Genomic DNA, 24,718 nt, shown 5'->3' with positions numbered 1-24,718 from the left:
TTAAGTCCTCATTCATTCAACAAATGTTTACTGAGTATGTACCATGCATTCAACAGTGAGCAAACAAAATCTCTGCCCTCATGGTGCTTACTTCCACGATAATCTATTTACTCATTAAAGTAACCCTGTTTCGTAGTCATTATTTCTAACTTATACAAATTGGCAATTTGCCTAAGGCTTTCCAGCTAACTTGGTCTCCCTGACTTCAAAACCCAGCCTTTTAACTTAACTGACAAACCTCCTATCTGATAAATAGACTGAACTTTCCATTCAGAAAAGCAGTCACAACTGGATTTGTGTGAGATGACCTAAGGAGAGAGGCATGGACATAAAGATACTTTCCACCTGGTTCCTCAGACATTTTCTTACTCATCAACCAAAACCTTTTTCTAGCTAGTAGCCACTAAGTAGCCAGAACAGAGACACCTAAGGCTGTTTCTTTACTTTAGCAATGTGTTTTCTTCAGAAAAGCAGGAAATTTTTGATTTTTTAATAACTTTAAAATTTTTACATTGGATTTCTCACACCTAGCAGCATAAATATTTCTTTTTAAAAGTAGACTTGCCATTGCAAAAAGATAAACCAGTATCTTCACATAGTCCTGCCTTTAAACTTTCATATGCCTCTGAAGACTTTCTAAGCTTTGTATTTTGTTCCTTGTTTTTATCAACACACACATTTCTTGGGCATCCAATATGTGCCAGTCACTGGAGTAGGCGTAAAAGGCACAGATACGATTAAGACAAAGTCTCTGCATTGAGAAGTTTACAAACTCATGGGGCAGAAAGAAACACAAATAGATAATTTCCACACAGAGTGGTAAGTGATATTTACAGGCCTAGCGAAGCTAAGGGGTTGGGGGAAATCTAAACTCCCTGGGATTAGGGAAGGTTTCTTGGAGGATGCCTGAGTCTTAAGAAAAGGAGAAAAAGAGGAAGGGAAAGGACATGCAAAGACAAACAGTTCCCTGTGGCTAGGACATAAACTCAAGGCAGAGAGTGTATTTCCATTTACTCATTCAACAAATATTTTTTGAGCATACATATTTGTCAAATCTGGGCCAAATACTTCCTTGGGTTAACTCTTAAGTATCACACAACACTGTGTGGTGAGTGGTATTATTATTATTAGCATTTTACAGAAAAGAAGACTGAGGATCCAAGAGCTTAAGTAATTGTATTTAAAACAGCTCATCTGACCTTTGCACAGTTCTGTTAGAAAGTCTCACCTTAATATGGAGTTAAAAGTTTAAATACCATGCGGAGATAAATTACCAAAGGAAAACAAGAAATTGACAAAGTACTTCCTCTTCTGAGGAACAAAAATGAACTTGGACACCCAAAGTTGTGTTTAAGCCTTTTACAGTCCTTTAGGTCCCTTCATGTTTTCCTGATTTCACACACCCTACTTTGGCACAGTTTCCTTAAATAATCTATATTTAGATTTATTTGCTCAACCATCACTTTATAAGGTTGAGCTAAAGAGTATAGTTTTGAAGAATCCTACTGAGAACAAGAAAGACAATTTAAAGAAATTAAACGAAAGAATCTTTAAGTTTTCCATTTAAGTGTTTCACCTTTTATTTGGGGCAGGTACCCTGCTGGGTGAGCAAAACAGCTTGAATCTAATAAGACGGAGGCTCTTTTGCAAAGTGGGCAGTGCCACCAGCCTAAATCCAGAGAACAATCCTTCAGCTATTGGCCATGTCCAGAAGACCAAATTTAACACTCGTTTTAAAGAGCTTGTAAAAGAATGACATTTACAGTTTAAACAATGGCTCTAGGTTAAGAAGTATATATACTATCTCGACTATTTCCATGTAGATTTGGGGAAATTTTTTGAATAATTGGTTGTTATCTTAAGAGCTGACAGCCTTGTGTTCAAACCAAAATATGGAAATTTTAAAGTCACAATCAGATACACACAGGAGTCTACTCAATTAAGTCTGACATGAGCCAATACCAAATACACCCCTTCTAAAGAAGCAGTGTAACATAGAAGAAAAAACACAGGTTTTGTAGTCAGACAGCCCAAGGTTGAAATGTGGCTTTACCACTCAGTAACTATAACAAAGCTAGATGAGGTTTGGCAACTGACTGAACACAGTGACCTTCACTTTCCTCCTCAGTGAAAAGGGGACTGTAACAACTACTTCACGGAACTGTTGTAAGGATTTAATACGGCAATTTATTTAAGGTGCTTCACATAGTGCCTGAAACAGAACAGAGTAGGCACCTAAAAAGTTTATTTATTAAATAAATATTAAAAAACCTTTATTAACAATTAACAATAGCAACAACAGCAACACAAATTGAGAGCAGCAGATGATGCTTCATTTTGTGCTAGCGTTTTTTTTTATAAAATATTCAAATTTTGTTGCTATTATCCTTTAAGCACGTTGGTAATAGAGTATAAAATCGTATTTCTTACGCAGCATCCTCTGTCTTTCAAGAAAGACATGACGGATACCACTACTGCATTCTGTATTGTTTATTGTCAGCATTTTTCTTGTTCTATCTTCTCAGCTATTCTACAAATATCTCCATCAACCGAAGTTTTTCTTTGCATCAGTAAAAACTCACCTAAAAATGATGTTCGTGTGTGAACTGATGTTTTTGCCTCCATACATAGTAATGATCCAGGCAGGCCTTGGCCTTACACCCCACTGTTTGAAACAGTCATCAGAAAATTCCCTCAAGTTCCATAAGTGAGGTTCAAACATATCATCAATACCATTAGTACAGAAAGGCATGACCATTTCTGTGCAGGCCTAAAAAAGGAAACCGAAAGAGAATCCAATAAGAAAATGAGGAACAGAGTTAAATAAATTATCCGAAGTCATACAGCTAGTAGCAGCAAAGCTAGGGTTTGAACTCAGGCAGTCTGGCTTCAGAGCACCTGCTCTTTACCTCTGTCATACCACCTCTCATTATTCCTGGAAAGGCTCAGCTGAGAAGTTACAGAAGTTAAGGCTATATATTCTTCTTTTGTAAACTGCTTTCCTTCACATCTATTATCATAATTAATCATCAAAACAACTCTGGACGGAAAGTATTATTAATAGTCTCATACAGATGAAGGAATGGAGGCTCAGAGAGAGTCAAGTTAGACTGCCCCTCTTTTCTGTATCCATAAAATGCTTCATTTATAGGACTTACCAAGATCTATTGTAACATAAGTATCTTTTTCACTGAGCTATATTTGAAGGAGAGATCGTGTCCTATTTACCTTTGTATCTTCGCAGCCTAGAATGTTGTCTGACATGCAGTAAGTACCCAGAATATCTTTGGTGATGACTAAACACAGGAAGGAAAGAAGGAAGTAAAGTAGGAAGGAAGGAAGGAAGGAAGGAAGGAAGGAAGGAAGGAAGGAAGGAAGGAAGGAACTTATCCACAGTCTCACATTGTAAGATAATGGCGCCCCGATTTGGATCCAGGTTAGTGACAAAATCTTGTGAACTCTGTTACAGTACAACCATATCAGTGAAAAGTAAGTTTCACTTGAGGAAATGATACACACTTACCTGATAGCTCCAACCCTGGGTTCCCAGACTGCTAGTTGTTGTCTCTGATATATTCAGGCAGCTTGCCTGGCCTGAATAATTGTAATAGACATTCAGAGCTTGGAAAATATTCTGCAGAAGCTGTGCATCAGATACACTAGGATTTTTCAAATACTGGCACACTACCTGTCATTTTAAAGAGACGTAAAGGAAGAAGAATAAGAATATATTTATAAAATCATAATTTTTAATGAAAAAAAGAAGTATGATTTTGATTTGCCTATAAAACAATCTTAAACATCTAACAGCACTGCTTGACAATTTTTATCTCTTGAGTATAATCTTGTTCATAAATGAATAAATCATTACTCTACAAGTATAAAATTTAAATTACTCTCTTAGCTATAGAAATAAACCAAAGACATTTGCATGGCATGCAAAGTCCTCCACATCTACCACTGTGGCCTCATCGTTTGTTCCAGTCCAGCAAAACCATTCCCACCACACCAGGCTCTTTCTCTCCTCTTTGTCTGAAATACCTTTTTCCCACTCTCCTACTCCATTAATGTCTGGCAAACACCAATTCATTTTCTATGATACTTAGCTCAAATATCACCTCCTCTATAAGGCCATCATTAGCTATGCCCTCAAGTTGGAAAGAACTAAATCACTCGCTTTGTGCTTCTACTTATGCCCTGTACTTGTTTCTAGCACAGCCCCTATAGCACTGCACTGTACTCATTTGATTCCATAACCTCTCACTCAGCACTCAGCAAAGTAACTGACAACTAAATGCTAGCTGAATGAATAAATACATTTTTATGAAACTGTAAAATTTATAATATTTCTTATGGAGAAACTATACGAAGCTCCAATGTCCATGGTGTGATAAGAAGCATACCAAGTACCAACCCAGCTTCCAAATGTTCTGATCACTAGACTATAATCAGCGCCCGAAATTCTAGTATTAAAAATCATAGACAATACTCAAGGTTAGGAGTGAAGGCATAAGTGACTAGACAGGGGCATGGGGAACTTTCAGGGGTAAGGAAATATTCCATATCTTCACAGAGGTCTGGGTTATACAACAAACAGTTCACTTGCAATTTGTGCAATTCACTGTATATAAATTTTATCTAAAAAAATCATAAATACTGAACTCTAGTTAATGATGATAAAGGTGAAGTGTTCAAGAGAAGTGTACTGAGAAATGAACCACGAGAGACTATGGACTCCAGGAAACAAACGGAGGGTTTTAGAGGGGAGGGGGATGGGGGGATGGGCTAGCTCGGTGATGGGTATTAAGGAGGGCACATATTGCATGAAGCACTGGGTGTTATACCAAAACAATGAATCATGGAACACTACATCAAAAACTAATGATGTACTGTATGCTGACTAACATATCATAATAATAATAAATAAATAAATAAATAAATACCTGAAAACGTGGAAAAAAAAGTGTATTGATATCTGCAACTTACTTTGAAATGCATTTAAAAAATAAAATGGAATGAAGGATAGAAGGATGGCTAGGCAAATATATACATGCTAAATCAAATACAGCAAAATACTTTTCTAGAATTTAGGTGGTATTTTTATGGGTGCTCACTGTCCAATTATTTTAATGTTTTCATATTTGAAATTTTACACAATAAAATGTTGGGGGAAAATCACAGGCAATGGAATCACAGCGGAAAAACAACAATAACTACTAATTACTGAGTTCTGGGTTTATAACCATTATATCATATAGTCTTCAAACAATCTTATCAGATATATTATTGTCCACTATTTTGCACAGAGAAACTGAATCTTAGGTTAAACCACTTTATTTGAAGTCACTCAACTGGTAAATGTTAAGATCTAGATACAACCCCAGATCTCTCTAGTTACGAAATACACATCTTATTCATCATGCTACACAGCTTAGAAAGCTTCTCTTGTAAAACTGCAAATAGCCACAATGGCAAGGAAAACACATTCATTAAGCTTGCATCCTCTATTAACATCCTGACATGAAGTCAGTGATTTGGCCCTTTCTCATTTCATATGGAAAAAATGTATACAGCAGGCAAGTTCTGATTAAAAGAGAGAGAGACGTCCAGAGAAGAAAGAGCCAAGAAAGAAAGAGTCTAGTTACTCTACTTCAGGGAGAGACTCTGGGCAGCAGAAGCCACAGGGCCTGGGCTGGGGATGTGCTCCCACTCAGGAAAGGAGGACACTGAGAAAGGAAGTGAACAGCAGAAAGCAAACCCAGTCTCTCATCACAGTTTTGCTTAGGACCAGTTTCCAGCAACACCTTTCTGATAAAAAAAAAGAAACACGAAAAGGCAGAAGAAATGAATCAGGGAAAATTCAATGTCTCTCCCCAAATGTATTCAGCACAAAAACATTTTTGTGAAATGTTAAAAAGCTTTCATAGTCAAGTAATTTTAAGAAATGTTATACTGGCAAATGTGAACAGTTTACTTGACTGCAGGATTCCTCGGGGACTTTAATATGCTCAACTGCAATGTGTCTTTCCAAAAGGGAGATAGAGCATGCACTATTCCCAGTAAGTTTTGGAAATAACAAGTGAAAGAAAAGTCAGAAATTAAGATGTCCAAATAACTTGGATATACCTTAAAAAAGTAACAGCAATTAAGGAGGGCACGTGTTGTGATGAGCACTGGGTGTTATACACAACTAATGAATCACTGAACACTACATCAAAAATTAATGATGTACTCTATATTGGCTAACTGAACATAATAAAAAAATTAAAAAATTAAAAATAAATTTTTAAAAAGTAACAGCAAGGTCAATAAGAATAAGATACACCTAAAAAGGTGTACATAAAGAAACAGAATTGAGCAAACCTATCAAGCCTAAAGGAATACGAAAATGCAAGCTGAAGAAAAAAAACCAGTGTTTTACTGTTCTGACAACTTTCAATTATTAATGGTAGGTCAAAAAATGCCTAACATTTGAATAGCACTTTTCTCAGAACATGTTCCTAAGAAATATGCCAATCAGAAATAAGAAAATATGGAAATCAAGAACCAGTCACAGAATTTGTTGAATTACTTATTGCCAGCAGTTGATCAGCATTCCTTCTTGACTGTGGACACTAACAGTGGACTCAGCTCTTTGCAAATGCAGCATAAAACTATGGAATGGACCCATGGAATGCATAGAAGAGCATTAAGTTCGAGCATAGCTCAATAGAAGAGGCAGGGTAACCAATGTAAGCTGGGCAGGAGGAAAAGGGAGTGCTGATGGGCAACAACAAACAAGTAGCCTAACGCTTTGGAAAAGAACAGTAGCAAGTTAAGTGTGACTCACATGCTGGCATCAGATCCCCTCTCAGAGCTAGAACACTGGCCCTCTGTCAGGCAAAGAAAAGGAGTCCCCATGAATAGCCATCTCTGCAAACAGCAGTTACTGTCACTTCTTAAAAGACACAAGCATGGCTGGGGACTGGCACCAGCTGACAATACTTGGGTTTCGGCAGCCCCAGTTACACAGAGAGAACATCATGGTCAGAAACTTGGCATCTCATAGAATTCCATGTCCAGATTAAGGCCACCCCTGGGTCCACTGTCCTCTGTGAGGTCAGGGCTCCTTTGGAGTACTGGGTCCAGCTCTGAGCACCACACTTTAAGAAGGACAATGACCAGGATGGGAAGTTGAGGAAAAGTTGAAGCAATCCTACAATTGCTCATTTGTATCATTCCCAATCTTTCACACTACAAAGGCTATAATATAAATAACCCTGGGGCTAAAGCTTTACATTATAACCTTAATTGTTTTATTGAGATAATTGACTCAAAGGAAATAAACATTTTTAAAAAGATTTTATTTATTTATTTATTTATTTATTTATTTATTTATTTATTTAAAAAAGAGAGAGAGAGAGAGAGAGCAGGAGCAGTGGGGAGGGGCAGAGGGAGAGGGAGAAGCAGGCTCCCTGCTGAGCAGGACCCTGGAATCATGACCTAAGCTGAAGGCAGGCGCTTAACCAACTGAGCCACCCAGGTGCCCCAGGAAATAAACACTTTTAAGGCCTTTGCTACACCCTGTCAAGCGGCCTTACAGAAAGAAAGTACCAATTTATAATTCCACTGGTACACTAGATAATAGAAGGCCTAAAAAATATCACTTAAAATTTTTTGTAAAATATTTACAAATTTACTAAGGGAATTTTATTATTTTAGTGCTCCTAAAGTTCCTTTCTAGTTCAAAACCTCTGTGAGTCCAGGCATCATCCTCTAGCATAAAGAACACAATCTCTACATATCTTTATGTACTTTCTTAACAATTATGGTAGTAAACAATGAATGAAGCTTTAAAAAAAATACTGAATTTATACTAGCAAAACCTCAGCACTATTTCCATGCTTATTCAAAAGGAGATAATCATGGGGCGCCTGGGTGGCTCAGTCAGTTAAGTGTCCGACTCTTGATTTCAGCTCAGGTCATGATCTTGGAGTTGTGGGACCGAGCCCGCACTGGGCTCCATACTCAGCGCAGAGTCGGCTTGTCTCTCTCCCTTCGCTTCTCTCCCCAAACCTGCTCACACAACCACTCTTTCTCTGTCTCTCTCTTCCCCATTTCTAAAATAAATAAATAAATAAATAAATAAATAAATAAATAACTTTAAAAACAAAACACCAACAAAAAAAGAATAAAAGGAAATAATCATGTGCTTTTATTAAAGATCCACAGAATGCACAAAACACTTATATAAATGTTAAGTTGGAACCACATGAAATTGCCATGTTTATAAGTCAAACACAGTCAGATATCAGCTTCTTTGGTTCAACCTCATCTAATACTCACTTCACCTTAAGCCTGATAATTTGCAGTTACTAGCCAGTTGATGAGTACAAGCACTTGGCCTACTGATTGTTTATTTAGGGGCTATGATTTACTCAGACAACAAGGAAAGAGTCCCTGCCAACCACTTCCATTCAGAATACTCACCACCCATGTAGCCTCTGTACTATATTTTCTATTTATTTTGTGGACACTATCAAATTAGCTTCTTCCAAACAATTTCTACATAAGGTATAGCATCTCTACTTATGCTGTAAATTCACTGATATGAGGGCATCTGGGACTGAGGCTGCTAGTACAACTAACGAATATTCCTTGAGGTCAGGTACCTTCTCTACAATGAGCCAGGGAAAAACATAAGGCCATCTGCATATCACAGAGGAGAAAACAAGCTCGGAGAGGTCTGGCTACAGATATACAATCTTAAAACTATGAATACAAGTTCTGAACCCAGACTTTGGCCACAAAGTCCTGGCATAACACTGTCCCTCTTTTTTATATAACAACAATAATAGCTATTGTTATCATTATATAACTAATATCAATTTAGTGTTTACTATACACGGGGTCCTATTAAATTCTCATAATAACCCTAATAAGCATTACAAGTACTATATCCCCACTTTGCTGATGAGGAAACTAAGGCACAGAGGGGTTAAGAAACTTGCCCAAAGTCATACAGCCAGGAAGTAGCAGAGCTGGGATTCAAATGCAAGACTCAGTCTGGAGCTTCCATTTGTAAAAACCAACACTACACATATTCAACTTCAAAGTTGTAGTATAAGAGAAAAATAACACAAACAGTGCCTAAATATACCTATAGTCTCCTGCTTAATTTTTTAAGCAAATTTTTTATTCTTAGATTATATTTTTCTAAGTTTGTCTTAGGTAACAATTTTAATAAAAGGGATTCTGTGGCAATATAAAAATCATACAACTTTTTTACTATGCAACAAAAAAGAAAACTGTAAAATAGTAATTAATATGAGGCTCAACAATCAACATATGAAATAACTTAATTTACTTTCTATTTCCTAGAACATAGGTGAACATTCAGGAAAAAAAACTTAAAAAGAGCATTACACATCCATTTTAATAATTCTGGTTTTAAAGAGTACAGAAATAGATAGAACGTTCCAATCTTAGTACCAAACTAATTAGCTCTGCACCCAAATATTCAAATTCTGCCCTTTGACCCCACATACACTAGAGAAAGTAAAGATAATGATTTGTTTAAAAGCTTTATGTGTCCCCTTACCTATAAGGATATGCATTTGAATAAGAGAAAGAAAAGGGGGCAAAGAAATTTGTTTTAAAAGAAGGAAAGAAGATAGGTTAAAAAAAAAAAAAAAGACCAACCTCCTCTCAGAAAGTTCGGTCCATCCACATTAGAGAAAGGATTAAGCAGATACATTCAGCTTTTCTAACAGATTTTCTTTCTCTAAGGTTTCAATACCCCTCTCACACTCACAGATAATCACATTAGTTTTGTCATTAAAAGCTCTCTTTTCATAGAATGCACCTAAACCGCTTAAACCACCCAGAGAGGTCGCATACATTATCAAACACCAAGACAAACGGAAGAGATTTTCCATCTTATGTCTTATTATTTCACTATATCTATCTGCACGCTCAGAAAGCTAAGCCAAAAGATTTGGTGAATTATCAGCTACAAATTTAACTCAAAATAAACAACTTCTATAGTATCCTTAAAAACTGCTCTTTAGTGAGAAGAAACCTAGCAGTTTTTATGCTGACAGAGCAGTCAAATGACAGAGAGGTTTTCTATTTCCCTTTTCTCTTCTTCCTTGTGTTCCTTCAGCCAAGTCCATGATTATTTCTGCATGAATGTTGCAGCTTCTGTTAACAGTAAACAAAAGCAAATGGAGTCTGAGTGCGCAAAGCCCACAAACAAATTAAAAAGAACGATACTTGACACGGAAAAGGCATTCAATCACTGCCTATGGATCCTTCAGAACCATACAAGGTCGAGGCAGAACTGGAAATCACCTACTTTTTTTCATAACTCAACTGTTACATATTATCTTACTATCCTAAGCCTGAGTTACAGACTTAGAAAAGGACGGCTGTTTGTCAGCCCTTTAAAAAGGAGGAAGTGTATCAGAGGGAGGAGGAGTCCTGGTTAAATGGAACTATCCAAGTGAAAGAGCGGTCCCCAACCGGGTAGTGTTCCTGGGATTAGTGGGTTGGGAGAACAGAGAACGAGGTCAAGAAAGGAGAAACAGAATGAACAGTGAAAGAAAGTGATCTGAAGCTAAAAGTCTGGGAGGGAGACATGTAGGAGAAATATTCTGAAATCATATAGGATGGAAATGGAAATAGAGGCAATGGAAATTTCTCAAGCAGAGGGCAGAGAGATTTCTTTTGGTGGGGGTGCAGGCAAGAAACAGAGTCATAAATATATTATAAGCAATCAAGAATTCCTTAATATGCCAAAAGAAAGGATAAAACCAGTAAGAAATAACTGAAGAGAATGACAAGAAGTAGTCTTGAAGAAAAGTAAAAGGTGACTGTCGGGCAAAGACACAAGTTACCTTGTCTTAAACTTTTATAATGTATATATACAAAGGATAAAAGAAGGATTGTGCTAAATCAAAAACAGATGACAAAATATTTGAGATATACTCCACTAACTTTGAGTGAATATTTAGGAGAGAAAGGATAGAATATTTATTTACATTTAAGATGCAACAGCAAAATATCTCAAAAGGAACATTAAAGAAATGGGGAGAAAAGCAAAGTTAGTGTTCCTTGTTCCAAATCATAAACAAATGAACACTAAAAAGCGGTATTCCTCTGGCTTTTTTCTAAATCAGGGGTCGGCTCCCAGGCCAAATCCAGGCTACTGCCGGTTTTATAAATAAAGTATTATTGTGACATAGTGCTTCTTATTGATTTATATTTGTCTGTGGCTACTTTCTTGCTACAGCTGTAGAACTAAGTAATTGTGGCAGAAACCGAACGGCCCACAAAACTATCTACTTCTTTAAAAATAAAGTTTGCCAAGGCCCACAAAACTATCTACTTCTTTAAAAATAAAGTTTGCCAACCTTCATTCTAAATAACAAAGGAATTCCCCATATGTTTTTATCACCTGACAACTCATTTGTTCTTCAAGTGGGCATAAAAATGCAAACGTAATTCTCACTTTGTACAGAGAATACAGTTAAATCTGATAGTTGTCTAAATGCGGCTGGTGATCCACCCAAAACTTCAGCCAAATCCTCTCCTAATCCAGTGCAATATGGTGGAAGATCAGAGGTTCTGAACAATGGTAGACCCAAGTTCAAATCCCACTTTCACCATCTCTTCACTGAGCTTAAATTTCCTCTCCATAAAACTCCATAAGTTTCCTCCACTGTACCTCTTTTTCCTATATTATAGGGATTAAATGGAATAGCATATATGTAAGTGTTGTGAAAATAGTAAAATAATACAGATAAGGCATTATTAGCACAAAGACATATATGGAGGCTAACTGACTCAAATTTAGTTTTTTCTCATTATTTGATCCAGTTTTTCTTACCATGAGAGAGATCAGTTCTTTTAAATAATTCTGTATTGTCTAAAATCAATTTAATTCAATACACATTTACTTCCGGCCTGCTATGTGCAAGACATCCACTTGGCATTCTACTTTTTAGATGAAGAAAAGTATCTCTAATAGCAAATGACCTTGTTCCATTTGGGTTACAAAGTTTTAAGCAAAATGTTCATTTAATATTAAGTTCAAAAGGACTGTTTTAAACTAAAAGTGGTTTTGAAAACTGGTTCTCATATTATCAAGTTTATTTACATTTTCAGCACTCATTCTAGCTATAGTTTCAGTTATATTCTCTAAACTTAACCACCAAGTTGGCTAAACTTTGATTTTAAAACTAAGAAGAATGTTTTTCACAAAGAAATGCTTCAAAGGGGATACACAATAAAGAATTTTGGCGTGTAAAGAACATAAAAATTTATGATGTAATGTGTCTTCACACTTCCCAGAGCATTTTCACATCTAATATTTTATTTGATCCTGAGCACAAACCTACGGAGAATGTAAGTATAATTATCTCACTTTGCAGAGGAAGACGTGGAGGTTGGGAAGAAGACAGCCTCGCCCAAGATCACACAGCTGGTAAATGGTAGTTCTAGATCAAGGATCCAGAGTCAGTACTGTTTCCACTTCACCCTGCTGCATGGAGATCACTCCTTTATCATAAGTGTAGAACTTAGAACACATTAGCAGTTGACTGAATCATGCACTGTGATAGCAGTTGCCATTTATTAAGCACTAACCATATATGACATAAGTCTACGTGTCTCACATACATCACAAAGCTGTAATAAAGTAAATTGTCCATGCAAAGTGGACAAGACTTGGCATATAGTAATCATTAGCAGCAACTCCTGGTCTTACTTCTAATTCATACAACTCTATAGTCTATACATTTTTGTCTCCTTTATTCAAATGAGAGGGAACTGATGTTTAGAAAAGATAAGGGATGCCTGGGTGGTGCAGTTGGTTAAGGCGCCAACTCTTGGTTTGGGCTCAGGTGGTGATCTCAGTCAGGATCATGAGATGAGCCCCACATCAGGCTCTGCACTCAGTATGGAGTCTGCTTAAGACGCTCTCTCCCTCTCCCTGTTCCCCCTGTACTCTCTCTCTAAAAAAAAATGATAAATAAATCTTAAAACAAGAAAAAAAGAAAAGTTAGGTAAGATGTCCAAAGTGAGTAACCAGAAAGTGACAGAAGCCAGGCTTTCTGCCCAGGTTAGTCAAACCCAGAGCCCTTTGTCACTGGAGATTCCTTTGATGCTAAAAGTCACAGAAAGCACCAGTTTAAAAAATAAAACAAAATTCTGAAACTAATAATATACTATATGATAACTAACTTGAATTTAAATTAAAAAAAAAAAAGATGCTTTCTAAAAACAAAAATAGAGAGAGAGAGAGAAGTTCATATTAAAAGCGATGAAAGGACATTTTCCTGTTACCTTGATAGGCCAAGCAGGCAAAGGCTGTAAAAAGTCAGACTCATAAGGGTAGTCCACCATTGCCAGATTTATCCAGGTTTCAGAGATCCAGGCTTTCAAACGCTGGACATCCTCAGTATTTGTTAATGCAGTACATAAGTCAAGGGCTTCAGAAAGCCAACGCAAGCCAGCACCTGAGAACAGAATCACATTGTTGGGAATCTAAAAAGCACTACTTGACAGAAGACTTTACTTGGTATTTTAGAAAATTCAATCTTCTATACCATTTCTCCAAGAATGCTCTTTCAACATTCAATAAAATACTTTTAGAGCCTCTGGATAATCCCATGATAAATAAGTTGTCTATCCTCATGGAGTTTGCCAGAAATTACATGAATTATTCCCTGCTTCAAAGATACTGTTGAAATAAGTAAATAAACAAATGGAACACTAGAGAGCAATCAGAATGTGTAAACCACAACTAAATAAAACAAATCGATGTTTCTAACATAGTGTCGAGCAAAAGACAGCAGACACAACACATACACGCCGTGTTCCTGATTACACTGGATGATGAATATACTATTATACCATACTGATTATGTTTTCCCTTGTGAAAATTCATCAAGTGATGTATTTTGATTTGTGTACTTTTTTGTATGCTTTACTTAAATAAAAAGGTCACTGAAAAACTGCGAAGTGTTGAAATTAACAAGTGAAAGGTAAAAAACTCTGTGATTTCATTCTATTAATTAAAGCTTACCTGTTCTTGCAAATCGATTAATAGCATCCCAGGAGCTGCGGATGGTTTCTGAACAATTTGGACCACTTCTCTTAAAATCTTTAGTTACAATCTCCATAAATACACCACAAGGTACCAGATTACCAAAATGCCAGATGGGGGCAGAGGCTGCTAGAGCTCTAAATGGTGAGAAAAATAAGAAAGGAGAAAAGAAAAAAAATGTAACTCACTGAATTCAAGTTTTAAAATTGAAACTGATATTGAACAAAAATGGTGAGAAAAATTATAGTTGTTAATGAGATAGAAAGTAGAAATATCAGTACAACAGAACATGTTTTACCCAAAACAAATCTCTAAGTATGCCTTGACAATCATTAAGAAGTGCTCATGTCCAACATAAATGCATTTACCCAACCACCATATGAGGATATTTCATCCTGAACCAGGCTGCAAGCATGCCACCGTAAGAGCCCCCTATGGCAATGACAGGTTGATTTTTAGCTCCTGGGATTGTTCTTTTCAAGTGTTTGATTAACACTGCAAAATCAGCCAGAGCTTGTTCTGATGTCAGAAAATTCAAGTGTCTGGAATCCTAAAGAAAAGTAACAAAGAACACGTATAAATGTGCACATAATAGCAGCTTAGGCATAGCATAGATCCAGGAAAAAAGCCAGTCAGATAAGCTTTTCTCCAAATAGAATTTCTAGGCAATTGAGTTAAAATGCCCAGTCAACATAATAGCAATGCTGATTTAAACAAATCATTAAAAAAACAATTTTAAGTTTGTGGGATGAACATAATGTATTTTGCATTCAAATGTAATTTCTATTAAATGTTATTTACCAAAGATCTCGTTGAGGTTGTTGAAACAACAGAAATAATCCGTAACTTACATTTAATAGCAAATGTGAAAGAATACAATTCTCAGCTTAACAGACAATTGCTGTATTATAATTTTTCTTTTAGAACTTGAAACATTTAAAATGGCTACCATACAGGCAAAGGCAGACCAAATCCTGTGAAAAATTGAAGAATCATCAATAAATCTCATCCTCCCTAATCGGAAAGATAATTCTTATGTCTGATATACAGACAACTGGAAATTACCCTGTTGTTTACAATATAAAAATATAAAATATAAAAACCAATAGAGCAACTATATTCAGGCATTAGAAAACAGGCAACACAAGACATTGATCCCTGAGAGAAGGATACTCATAAAGTATGTTCCACGATCATCTAATTCTCTGCCTAGAGACAACTGCCTCACTTCAACATAAGGAGGTAGAGTCCTGCTAAGCTGAGGAGGCTAATAAAGTATCTACCTTTAAAAGATAAGGCCTAAGTCCTCTGTCTTTGAGCTTGGACTGGACTTAGTGACTTGGTTCTAATCAATAAAATGTGTCAGAAGCGGTATGTGACTTCCAATGTTAAGTCATAATAAGCACTGGAGTTTCTATCTTGCTCTGTTGGATTATCGACTTTGAGGGAAGCCAGCTGCCTTGTCACAAGGCCACCCAAATAAGCCTTTGGAGAAACCCTGGAAGAGACAAATTGCAGCCTCTTGCTAACACCCAGCAACATTTTGTCACTCATGTGGATTCTCCATATTGTGGAGAGGGTTCTCTGGCACCAGTCAAGCCTTCAGATAACTGTTAGCACCAGCTGATACCTCAACCTCATGAGATACCTTGAAAAAGAACCTCCTAGCTGAGCCACTTTTAATTCCTTACCCACAGGAACTATGTGACAATAAATGTTTATTGCTGTTTTAAGTCACTAAGGTTTGAGGTAAATTGTTACATAGCAATAGCTAACTAGTACAGCTATATACCTATTAGACTGTCCTATTTGATCTTCACGCTTTGGTCTCACCACCCTGTTTGACTTCTGCCATCATTTGGCACAATCTGAAATCACATAGTTCCCATCTTTCCTCTTTCCTATGTATGTCACCTACTCCTTTAGCCTTCCCCCTTATCCAAGATGTATACCTTCTGACCTCTTATCTCCTTTCTTATTGTCTGTGACTAGTCTTTTACTACCAGTTTTCACGGCACTATGTATAGTTGAGTGCGATTTTCTTCTAATCCTCGCATAATATTTGTAATATTATCTCCCAAGCTACTGACAAATTCTGTAAGCACATGAAGAGAAAGAAGCATATCAAAGAGAGCCCTCTCCATTTTGCTAACAAAGTATGAACCAAAGGGATCTAGGAGAGGATATTATGTTTCTGTCTGCAACAAGCTGACTACTTCCCAATGATTTCAGAACCTATCAACTCTCCTAATCAGATAATTATGCAGAATAAGAAGCTAAAGAATAGAATTTCCCATGCAGCCCAACAAATATCAGCAAATTGTTCTGCTTTTCATTTACAACACAAGGACTTTTTCTTATTTATTTATAATATGAGCCAATAAAACCCCTGAGAACAAAAACTAAAACTTTCAAAAACAGGCAGCCTAGAAAATTACTGTCCCCAAGTTCTTCTAACTCAGAATTCCCCAAAAGGATGGTATGTGTATACTGGTAGTATGCATGATGGTCTTAGATAAGGCTCAATCTTTTTAAAATTCATACTTGTTTTAATGTCATTTAGAAAAACATAACTAGTACATAAAGCCCTTGTTAAGACAATGAAAAGTTGGAAAAGTGAGTTGCTTAAAGAAAAATATTACATAAATAATAGTGCAGATGGCAAATTCATACACCCAAAATCACAAAGGTAGTACATGAGTGACTTAGTTGTGGGAAAAGTATCCTTTTTATTAGATATAGAGTCTGTAGTCAAGGCCAAAGCTCCTTGTGAGATCAGGAAAGGCCAGAAGGGAATCCAGGTGGCCTGCTGGACTCACTGAAACAGGGATAATTTGTCCTCATTTTATTGAAAAATACCTTATTAAACATTTGAGTCCTCATTCTATTTTTCCAGTGGTAGACCCAGTAATATAAGTGTATAATTTAGAGAGAATTATTTACTGACATTTTTTTTTAAAGATTTTATTTATTTATTTGACAGAGAGAGACAGCCAGCGAGAGAGGGAACACAAGCAGGGGGAGTGTCCTCCTAGCAGAGGAGCCTGATGTGGGGCTCGATCCCAGAATGCTGGGATCACGCCCTGAGCCGAAGGCAGACACTTAACGACTGTGCCACCCAGGTGCCCCTATTTACTGACATTTTTGAAACAATGAGAAGCTCCCTTCACAGTCTCTGCAGCCATAACTTAAGATTTCGCTGGTGAGAGTTAACCACATCACACTGAGTTAAAGACAGACCAACATTATAAATGATAATATTATGGTTTTAAAAAGGCTTAATCTGTCTGCATATAAAAAGGAAAGATTAAATACAAATTTTTGAAATTTCAAGCTGATCAAATTAAAGCTATCATTTCTTTCTTAGAGTGGGACATGTTATTAGAACATGTAATATCCTAAACTTAAAAAAAAAAAAACTTTTAAACTTAAAAATAAAAAGTATGCAGGCACACCTCAGAGATATTGCAGGTTCAGTTCCAGACCACTGCAATAAAGTGGATATCGCAATAAAGCAAGTCAAATGACTATTTTGGTTTCCTAGTGCACATAAAAGTTATGTTTACACTATACTGTAGTCTATTAAGTGTGCATTAGTATTATTTCTAAAAAGATGTACATACCTTAATTTAAAAATACTTCATTGATAAAAAATGCTAACCATCATCTGAGCTTTCAGTGAGTTTTCTGAACTTTCATCTTTTTACCAGTGGATGATCATGCCTAAAGGATGATGGCTGCTGACTGGTCAGGGTTGTGGTTGCTGAAGGCCAGGGTGGCTGTGGCAATGTCTTAAAATAAAACAACAATGAAGTCTGCCACATTGATTGATATTTCCTTTCATGAATGCTTTCTCTGTAGCATGTGATGCTGTTTAATAGCATTTTACCCACAGTAGAACTTCAAAATTGGAATCAATCCTCTCAAACCCTATAGCTGTTTTACCAACTAGGTTTATATAATTTTCTACATTCACTGTCATTTCAACAGTCTTCACAGCATCTTCACCAGCAGTAGATTCCATCTCCAGAAACCACCTTCTTTGCTCATCCATGAGAAGCAACTCTTCATCTATTCAAGTTTTATCATGAGATTGGAGCAATTCAGTCACATCTTCAGGCTCCACTTCTCATTCTAATTCTCTTGCTCTTTCCACCACATCTGCACTTACATCCTCCACTGAAGTCTTCAGCTCCTCACAGTCATACATGAGGGTTGGAATCCACTTCTTTCAAACTCCTGTTCATGTTGCTATTTTGACCTCTTCCCACAAATCCTGAATGTCCTTCATGGCATCTAGAATGGTGAATCCTTTCCAGGTTTTCAATTGACTTTGCCCATATCTGTCAGAGGATTTACTCTCTGTGGCAGCTATAGCCTTACGAAATGCATTTCTTAAATAAGATTTGAAAGTCAAAATGATTCCTTGATCCAAGGGCTGCAGAATGGATGCTGTATTAGGAGACATGAAAACAACATTCATCTCCTTGTACATCTCCATCAGAGCTCTTGGGTGACCAGGTGCATTGTCAATGAACAATAATATTTTGAAAGGAACTTTTTTCTTCCTGAGCAGTAGGTCTCAACAGTGGTTTTAAAGCACTCAGTAAACCATGTTGCGAACAGATGTGCAGGCACCAAGGCTTGTTTTTCCAGTTACAGCGCACAAACAAAGTAGATTTAGCATTGTTCTTTAAGGCCCTAGGATATTCAGAATGGTAAATGTGCTACATTAACCCCTAACAAGAGAGTCAGGCTGTCCTTTCGAAGATATGAGGCCAAACATTGACTTCTCCTCTCTAGCAATGAAAGTCCTAGATGGCATCCTCTTTCAACAAAAAGCTGTTTTGTCTATAATGAAAATCTATTGTTTAATGTAGCCACCTTCACTAATTATCTCAGCTAGATCTTCTATATAACTTACTGCAGCTTCTAAATCAGCACTTACTGCTTCATCTTGCACTTTTATGTTACGGAGATGGCTTCTTTCTTAAATCTCATGAACCGAACTCTGCTAGCTTCAGACTTTTCTTCTGCAACTTCGTCACCTCCCTCGGCCTTCATCAAATTGAAAAGAGTTAGGCCCTTGCTCTGGGTTAGGCTTTGGCTTGAGGGAATGTTGCGGCTCGTTTGATCTTCTATCCAGACCACTCAAACTTTTTCCATATCAACAATAATGCTGTCTCACTTTTTTGTCATTTGTATGTTCACTGGAATAGCACTTTAAGTTTCCTTCTAGAACTCTTCCTTTGCATTCACAACCTGGCTGAATGACTGGCACAAGAGGCCTAGCTTTTGGCCTCTCTCAGCTTTCAACACGCCTTCATCACTAAGCTTAATCATTTCTAGCTCTCTACTTAAAGTGAGAGACATGCAACTCTTCATTTCATTGGAACACCTACAGGCCATTGTAGGATTATTAATTGGCCTCATTTCAATGTTTTTGTGTCTCAGGGAATAAGCAGGCCTGAGGAGACGGAAAGAGATGGGGGAATAGCCAGTCGGTGGAGCAGTCAGAACAGATACATTATTTATTAATTAAGTTTGTCATCTTATGTCAGCATCTTAGATGACTGATCACAGATCACCATAACCAATATAATAATAATGAAAAAGTGTGACATATTACAAGAATTGCCAAAATGTGACACAGAGACACAAAGGAAGCAAATGCTGTTAGAAAAATGGCACTGATACACTTGCTCAACACAGAGTTGCTACAAACCTTCAATTTGCAAATAACACATAATCTGTGAAGTACAGAGAAGTGAAGTGCGATAAAACAAGGTATGCCTATACTTACCTTGAATGATTTGTTACCAAAAGGTAGGGACTCCCCATAGTATCGATGTTCTGCAAACACCAACATAGCCTTCAGTTGATCAGCCACATCCCACATGAACCCCTGGGAAGAATTTACAAATCCACAGGATAAAAATCAAGATATGAAAAAAGTCATCGAACCTTTTGGCAACTCATATGAAATGAATGTTAAACCAGACCAAAGAGAGATCTGAGAAGCTGCACAATTTATATTTGTTCTATAGATTAAAAAATTGCTCTTTCATTGTTACACATCAATCTCACACTATATCAGAGTGAAACAATTAAAAATAAGCCCAAGTCACTCAAACACTAGTCATTCCAACTCTCCTTATTCTAACACTCTAACTAATCATTAATTAATCTAACTAATCAATATTACATAAAAAATTGTCTTTAGGGGCGCCTGGGTGGCTCAGTCGTTAAGCGTCTGCCTTCGGCTCAGGGCGTGATCCCGGGGTCCTGGGATCGAGCCCCACATCAGGCTCCTACACTGGGAGCCTGCTTCTTCCTCTCCCACTTCCCCTGCTTGTGTTCCCTCTCTCGCTGGCTATGTCTCTCTCTGTCAAATAAATAAATAAAATCTTTAAAAAAAAAATTGTCTTTAAATTGCACTGCGTACCAAATAGTCTAGGAAAGAACTGAGGATATCTAAGTTAGCTGCCTACTCATAAACATTTACAACAGCAAAGAAAAAAAAAATACAAATAAGCATACTGGACTCCCTTAGGTTCCATATTAATTTTATTTACTTGAAAATAAGCATACCTGGCAATAGCTAATAATAATCGACTGCTTACAATGTGTCAGGCACTGCTCTAAATACTTCATATATATTAATTCACTTAATTATCACAACAATCTAGGAGATAGGCACTTTTATTATCCCCCATTTTAGAGACAAGGACGCTGAGACACAGTAGTTTAAATATTCTGTGACAGTCACACAGCATAGAGCCAACATTCAAGCACTGGCTGTCTGGCTTCACAGAACAATCATCAAGTACTGTTCGACCTCCTATGTCCACACTTAATGCTGGTGATTAATCAATCACTACTGCATTTTTTTCACTTACCTCAAATGGTGCCCTCAGAATCCTCCTTGACAAAGCACTCTAGGCAGCCAACATCAATCGATTAGATTTAGATTTAGCACAGATTAAAACTGTTTGTCATTCCTAGGGCACACTGTTGTTTTTTAATGAACTGCTGCTCCCTAACAACAACTAAGAACCTCTAAAAGGTTCTGCTCATTTTGATCAATAAATGAACAATGAAAAGATCTGTATGCATGTGATGATGGAGAATTTAACCTGTTATCTGTGATGATTTCAATAACCCCACTTTCTCTCTTAACACCTTGCCCATTCCCTGACATTTACCTGCAGATCCTAGAACAACCAGCTCAAGCATGCCCTCCTCTGCCTGCCCCATTTTGGCACTGCCCATCATTCCCACCTCTCAACACCACTGTGCTAGGCATAGCTCTCTATTGCTTGTTGCAATATTTGCTTATATGAGTGTCTTACCCTACCAGACTATGAGCTTCTTACGGGTAAGGATCATCTATCAAAATAGCCCCACCTCTGGGGAGCTGAACTCAGGCTTTGAAAGGAAGCCATTTAATTGAACCGATTCACATTATAATAAGTGATTATTTACCTGCATCTATTTCAGGCTCTTTTTATTTTTCAGAAGAGGTCTATGTAATATATTAACATTTAATAATATATAGCATTGTCCCAAGTCCCTCTTATTTAGCCCTCACAGCAACTCTATGAACCAGATTATTAATATACCCATTTAGCAGATAAGAAAACTGAGGCACAAAGTAAGAAACTGCCCAAAGTCACACAGCATAATGGCAAAACCAGAATTCAATCCTTATCAGTCCTTATCAGTCTATCACTCCTGACCATTCTGCTACAGTGTCTTTTAATAGATGAATGTCCAGAATATGTGAATATGCAACCAGAACATTTTAGTATGTACAGGGACATGTCTAAGGCTGGAAAAAAACCAGGACTCTCCTAAGGGTCTACCTCTAGCCACTTCCTGGAACTGCTCCTACACTGTATTGCTCTTTCTCTCTACCACTTCTGAGGCAAGCCTTAAATTATGGTGCAGTGTCTGTCAAAGCAGTGGAGGCAGGAACAGCTGCCTATCTATAATAAAGAAAAAAAGGAGGGGGCACCTGGGTGGCTCAGTTAAGTGTCCAACTCTTTTTTTTTAATGTTTTTTTTTTAATTTTTCATTTATTTTTATCTTTTAATTTTTTTTAAGTGTCTGACTCTTGATTTCAGCTGAGGTCATGATCTCAGGGTCATGAGACTGAGCCCCAAGTTGGGCTCCACACTGAATGTGGAGCCTGCTTAAAATTCTCTCTTTCCCACTCCCTTTGCCCCTTCTCTCTCTCTCTCTCTCTCGAAGAAGAAGAAGAAGAAGAAGAAGAAGAAGAAGAAGAAGAGGAGGAGGAGGAGGAGAAGGAGGAGGAGGAGGAAGAGGAGGAGCTGGAAAAATAACTGGACAGGAGACGCTGCCCCATGGCCTTGGCATAAATGGGAAGTCACACAAGAGAAAGAAAAAATCTAAAGCAGCCTCAGTTGTTCCATAGAAAAAGTAAGCAGGAATCTGATGGAAAATAAATCTTAACTTCATTTGTCACTGATCTAAGGGAAATAGACACCCTAGGATCTCATTTCTCAGAGAATTACTTTATTTTCAACTAACAAGACTCAACATTCCTAAGAAAATAATCAGAAATGGGAAATGCAATAACAGTATAACTGGGTTCATATCTTTGCTTTCAATTCAGTTTAGTTCAACAAACATTTACTGAGACCTCCTGAATACCAGGCACTATGCCAGACATTGGCAGTGGAAAAAATATAATTCAGTCTTCACTTTAAGGTAACCCACAGACTAGCTTTTTGGTAGAAAGTTGACATTTTCTAGTCATAGCTTTGGAACATAAAAAAGGAAAATTTTTTCAAGTGTCCTTCTAAAATAAATGTTTGTTAATGGATTTAAGTGTTATTATAAAAGATGATAGAATGTATAGTCAGGGAAGCAAGCTAACATCTATACAATTTTTTAACCCTCACAAATATAAGAAAAATAGAATAGGAAAGCTAAATTAAAAATCCTATTTGACAATCAAACTTGCATTTTTTTTCTCTTATTTGCCCTGGCTTTGTTTAGGTTTTATCCATTTATTCATTTAACAAATATTTATTGGGTAGCAACTATATGCCTAGCACAGTTTTAGACTGAATATACAACACCAAACAAAAATTCATGCCCTTGTGTTTACATTCTAGAGACCATAATCAAAATGGTCTACGTGCAATAACATTTTTTTTTTTTAAGATTTTATTTATTTATTTGACAGAGAGAGAGAGAGAGCACAAGCAGGGGGAGCAGCAGGCAGAGGGAGAGGGAGACTCCTGGCTGAGCAAGAAGCACAATGTGGGGCTCGATCCGAGCCAAAGGCAGACACTTAACTGAGCCACCCAGGCGCCTCTGCAATAACATTCTTATTCCATGTCCCTCATATCATTATTCATTCTAGAAATAAGATGGGATTTTTAAAAAATCTAAGATTCAATTGTCCAAAAATAATATTTCATTCTTTCACGTATAATTCTTTAAGGCAGAACACATAGGCTTATTGGATATCTGTATCCATTCTTTTGTGATCTGCCCATTCCTATGCTTCTGCCATTTTTCTATTATTAGTGAGTTTTATCTGTTATTTTCTAAAAAGCTTCACAATTAATTACAGTAATACTTGGTCATATATACTGCAAAACATTTTTTTTTCCAGTTTGCCTCAACGAAAGGCAAATTGAGCATAGGAATTTGTACATACCGTATTATTGCAAAACCAGGTAATGTCCCCTTCATTACCAGTGTAGAAAAGTATTGATCCACCGTTTTTCTTCCAGTGTTCATCAGCTATTAGGTACCGCTGTTTAAAAGTTTTATCAGCAGTAAATCCAAAATGATCAACCTATTACAAAAACAAAAGTAGACAAATTTCAGAGGAAAGTAATTAAATGAGTTCAACAAAAAAGTAATTAAATTTATTCTTCCATTAAAATCAACCTATGTTACAAAAATAATCACAAAACTTTTTAAACTTCACTTTAGTTGAAACAATAATATTGGCACTGTTATTTTGAAATTACTTTCTTTATACTGCAAAATAAAACAACGTTAGGGTCACTGGCTGGCTCAATTGGTACAGCATGTGACTTTTTTTTTTTTTTTTAAGATTTTATTTATTTGACAGAGAGAGAGACAGCCAGCAAGAGAGGGAACATAGGCAAGGGGGGTGGGAGAGGAAGAAGCAGGCTCCCAGCGGAGGAGCCTGATGTGGGGCTCGATCCCAGGACTCCGGGATCACGCCCTGAGCCGAAGGCAGACGCTTAATGACTGAGCCATCAAGGCGCACCAGCATGTGACTCTTGATCTCAGGGTCATGCGTTCAAGTTCCACGTTGGGTGTGAAACTTACTTAAAAACAACAACAACAACAACAAAAACAAAAACAGGAGCGCCTGGGTGGCTCAGTCAATTAAGCATCTGCCTTCAGCTCAAGGCTCAGGTCATGATCAGTCCTAGAATTGAGCCCCATGTTGGCTCCTGCTCAGTGGGGAGTCTGCTTCTCCCTCTCCTACCCTACCCTCCTCCCCCGGCTTGTGTGTGCATGCACACTCTCTCTCTCTCTCTCAAATATATAAATAAAATCTTAAAAAAAAACAACAACAATAAAAAAAACGTTATCAGTATTCAAGATTCTCAG

At 37.1% G+C, this 24,718-nt stretch overlaps 1 protein-coding gene across 3 annotated transcripts in view; it reads right to left on the bottom strand.

Annotated features, from left to right (window-relative positions):
* The window catches only part of PRCP (prolylcarboxypeptidase), a 70,302-nt gene that overhangs the window by 9,270 nt on the left and 36,314 nt on the right, over positions 1 to 24,718 (bottom strand). For all 3 annotated transcript variants that reach the window (XM_026518204.4, XM_048217342.2, XM_048217343.2), the window contains exons 3-9: positions 23,784 to 23,924; positions 19,893 to 19,994; positions 14,458 to 14,639; positions 14,069 to 14,226; positions 13,327 to 13,499; positions 3,524 to 3,688; positions 2,583 to 2,770 (exon numbers count right to left, since the gene is read on the bottom strand). In XM_026518204.4, the coding sequence (XP_026373989.1) occupies positions 2,583 to 2,770; positions 3,524 to 3,688; positions 13,327 to 13,499; positions 14,069 to 14,226; positions 14,458 to 14,639; positions 19,893 to 19,994; positions 23,784 to 23,924 (1,109 nt within the window). The remainder of the gene's footprint in view (positions 1 to 2,582; positions 2,771 to 3,523; positions 3,689 to 13,326; positions 13,500 to 14,068; positions 14,227 to 14,457; positions 14,640 to 19,892; positions 19,995 to 23,783; positions 23,925 to 24,718) is intronic.

The sequence above is a fragment of the Ursus arctos genome, unplaced genomic scaffold, assembly GCF_023065955.2.
Source record: "Ursus arctos isolate Adak ecotype North America unplaced genomic scaffold, UrsArc2.0 scaffold_22, whole genome shotgun sequence".
NCBI lineage: Eukaryota > Metazoa > Chordata > Mammalia > Carnivora > Ursidae > Ursus > Ursus arctos.
The sequence above is the reverse complement of the archived record's forward strand: the minus strand, read 5'-3'. Positions and strand labels throughout refer to the sequence as shown.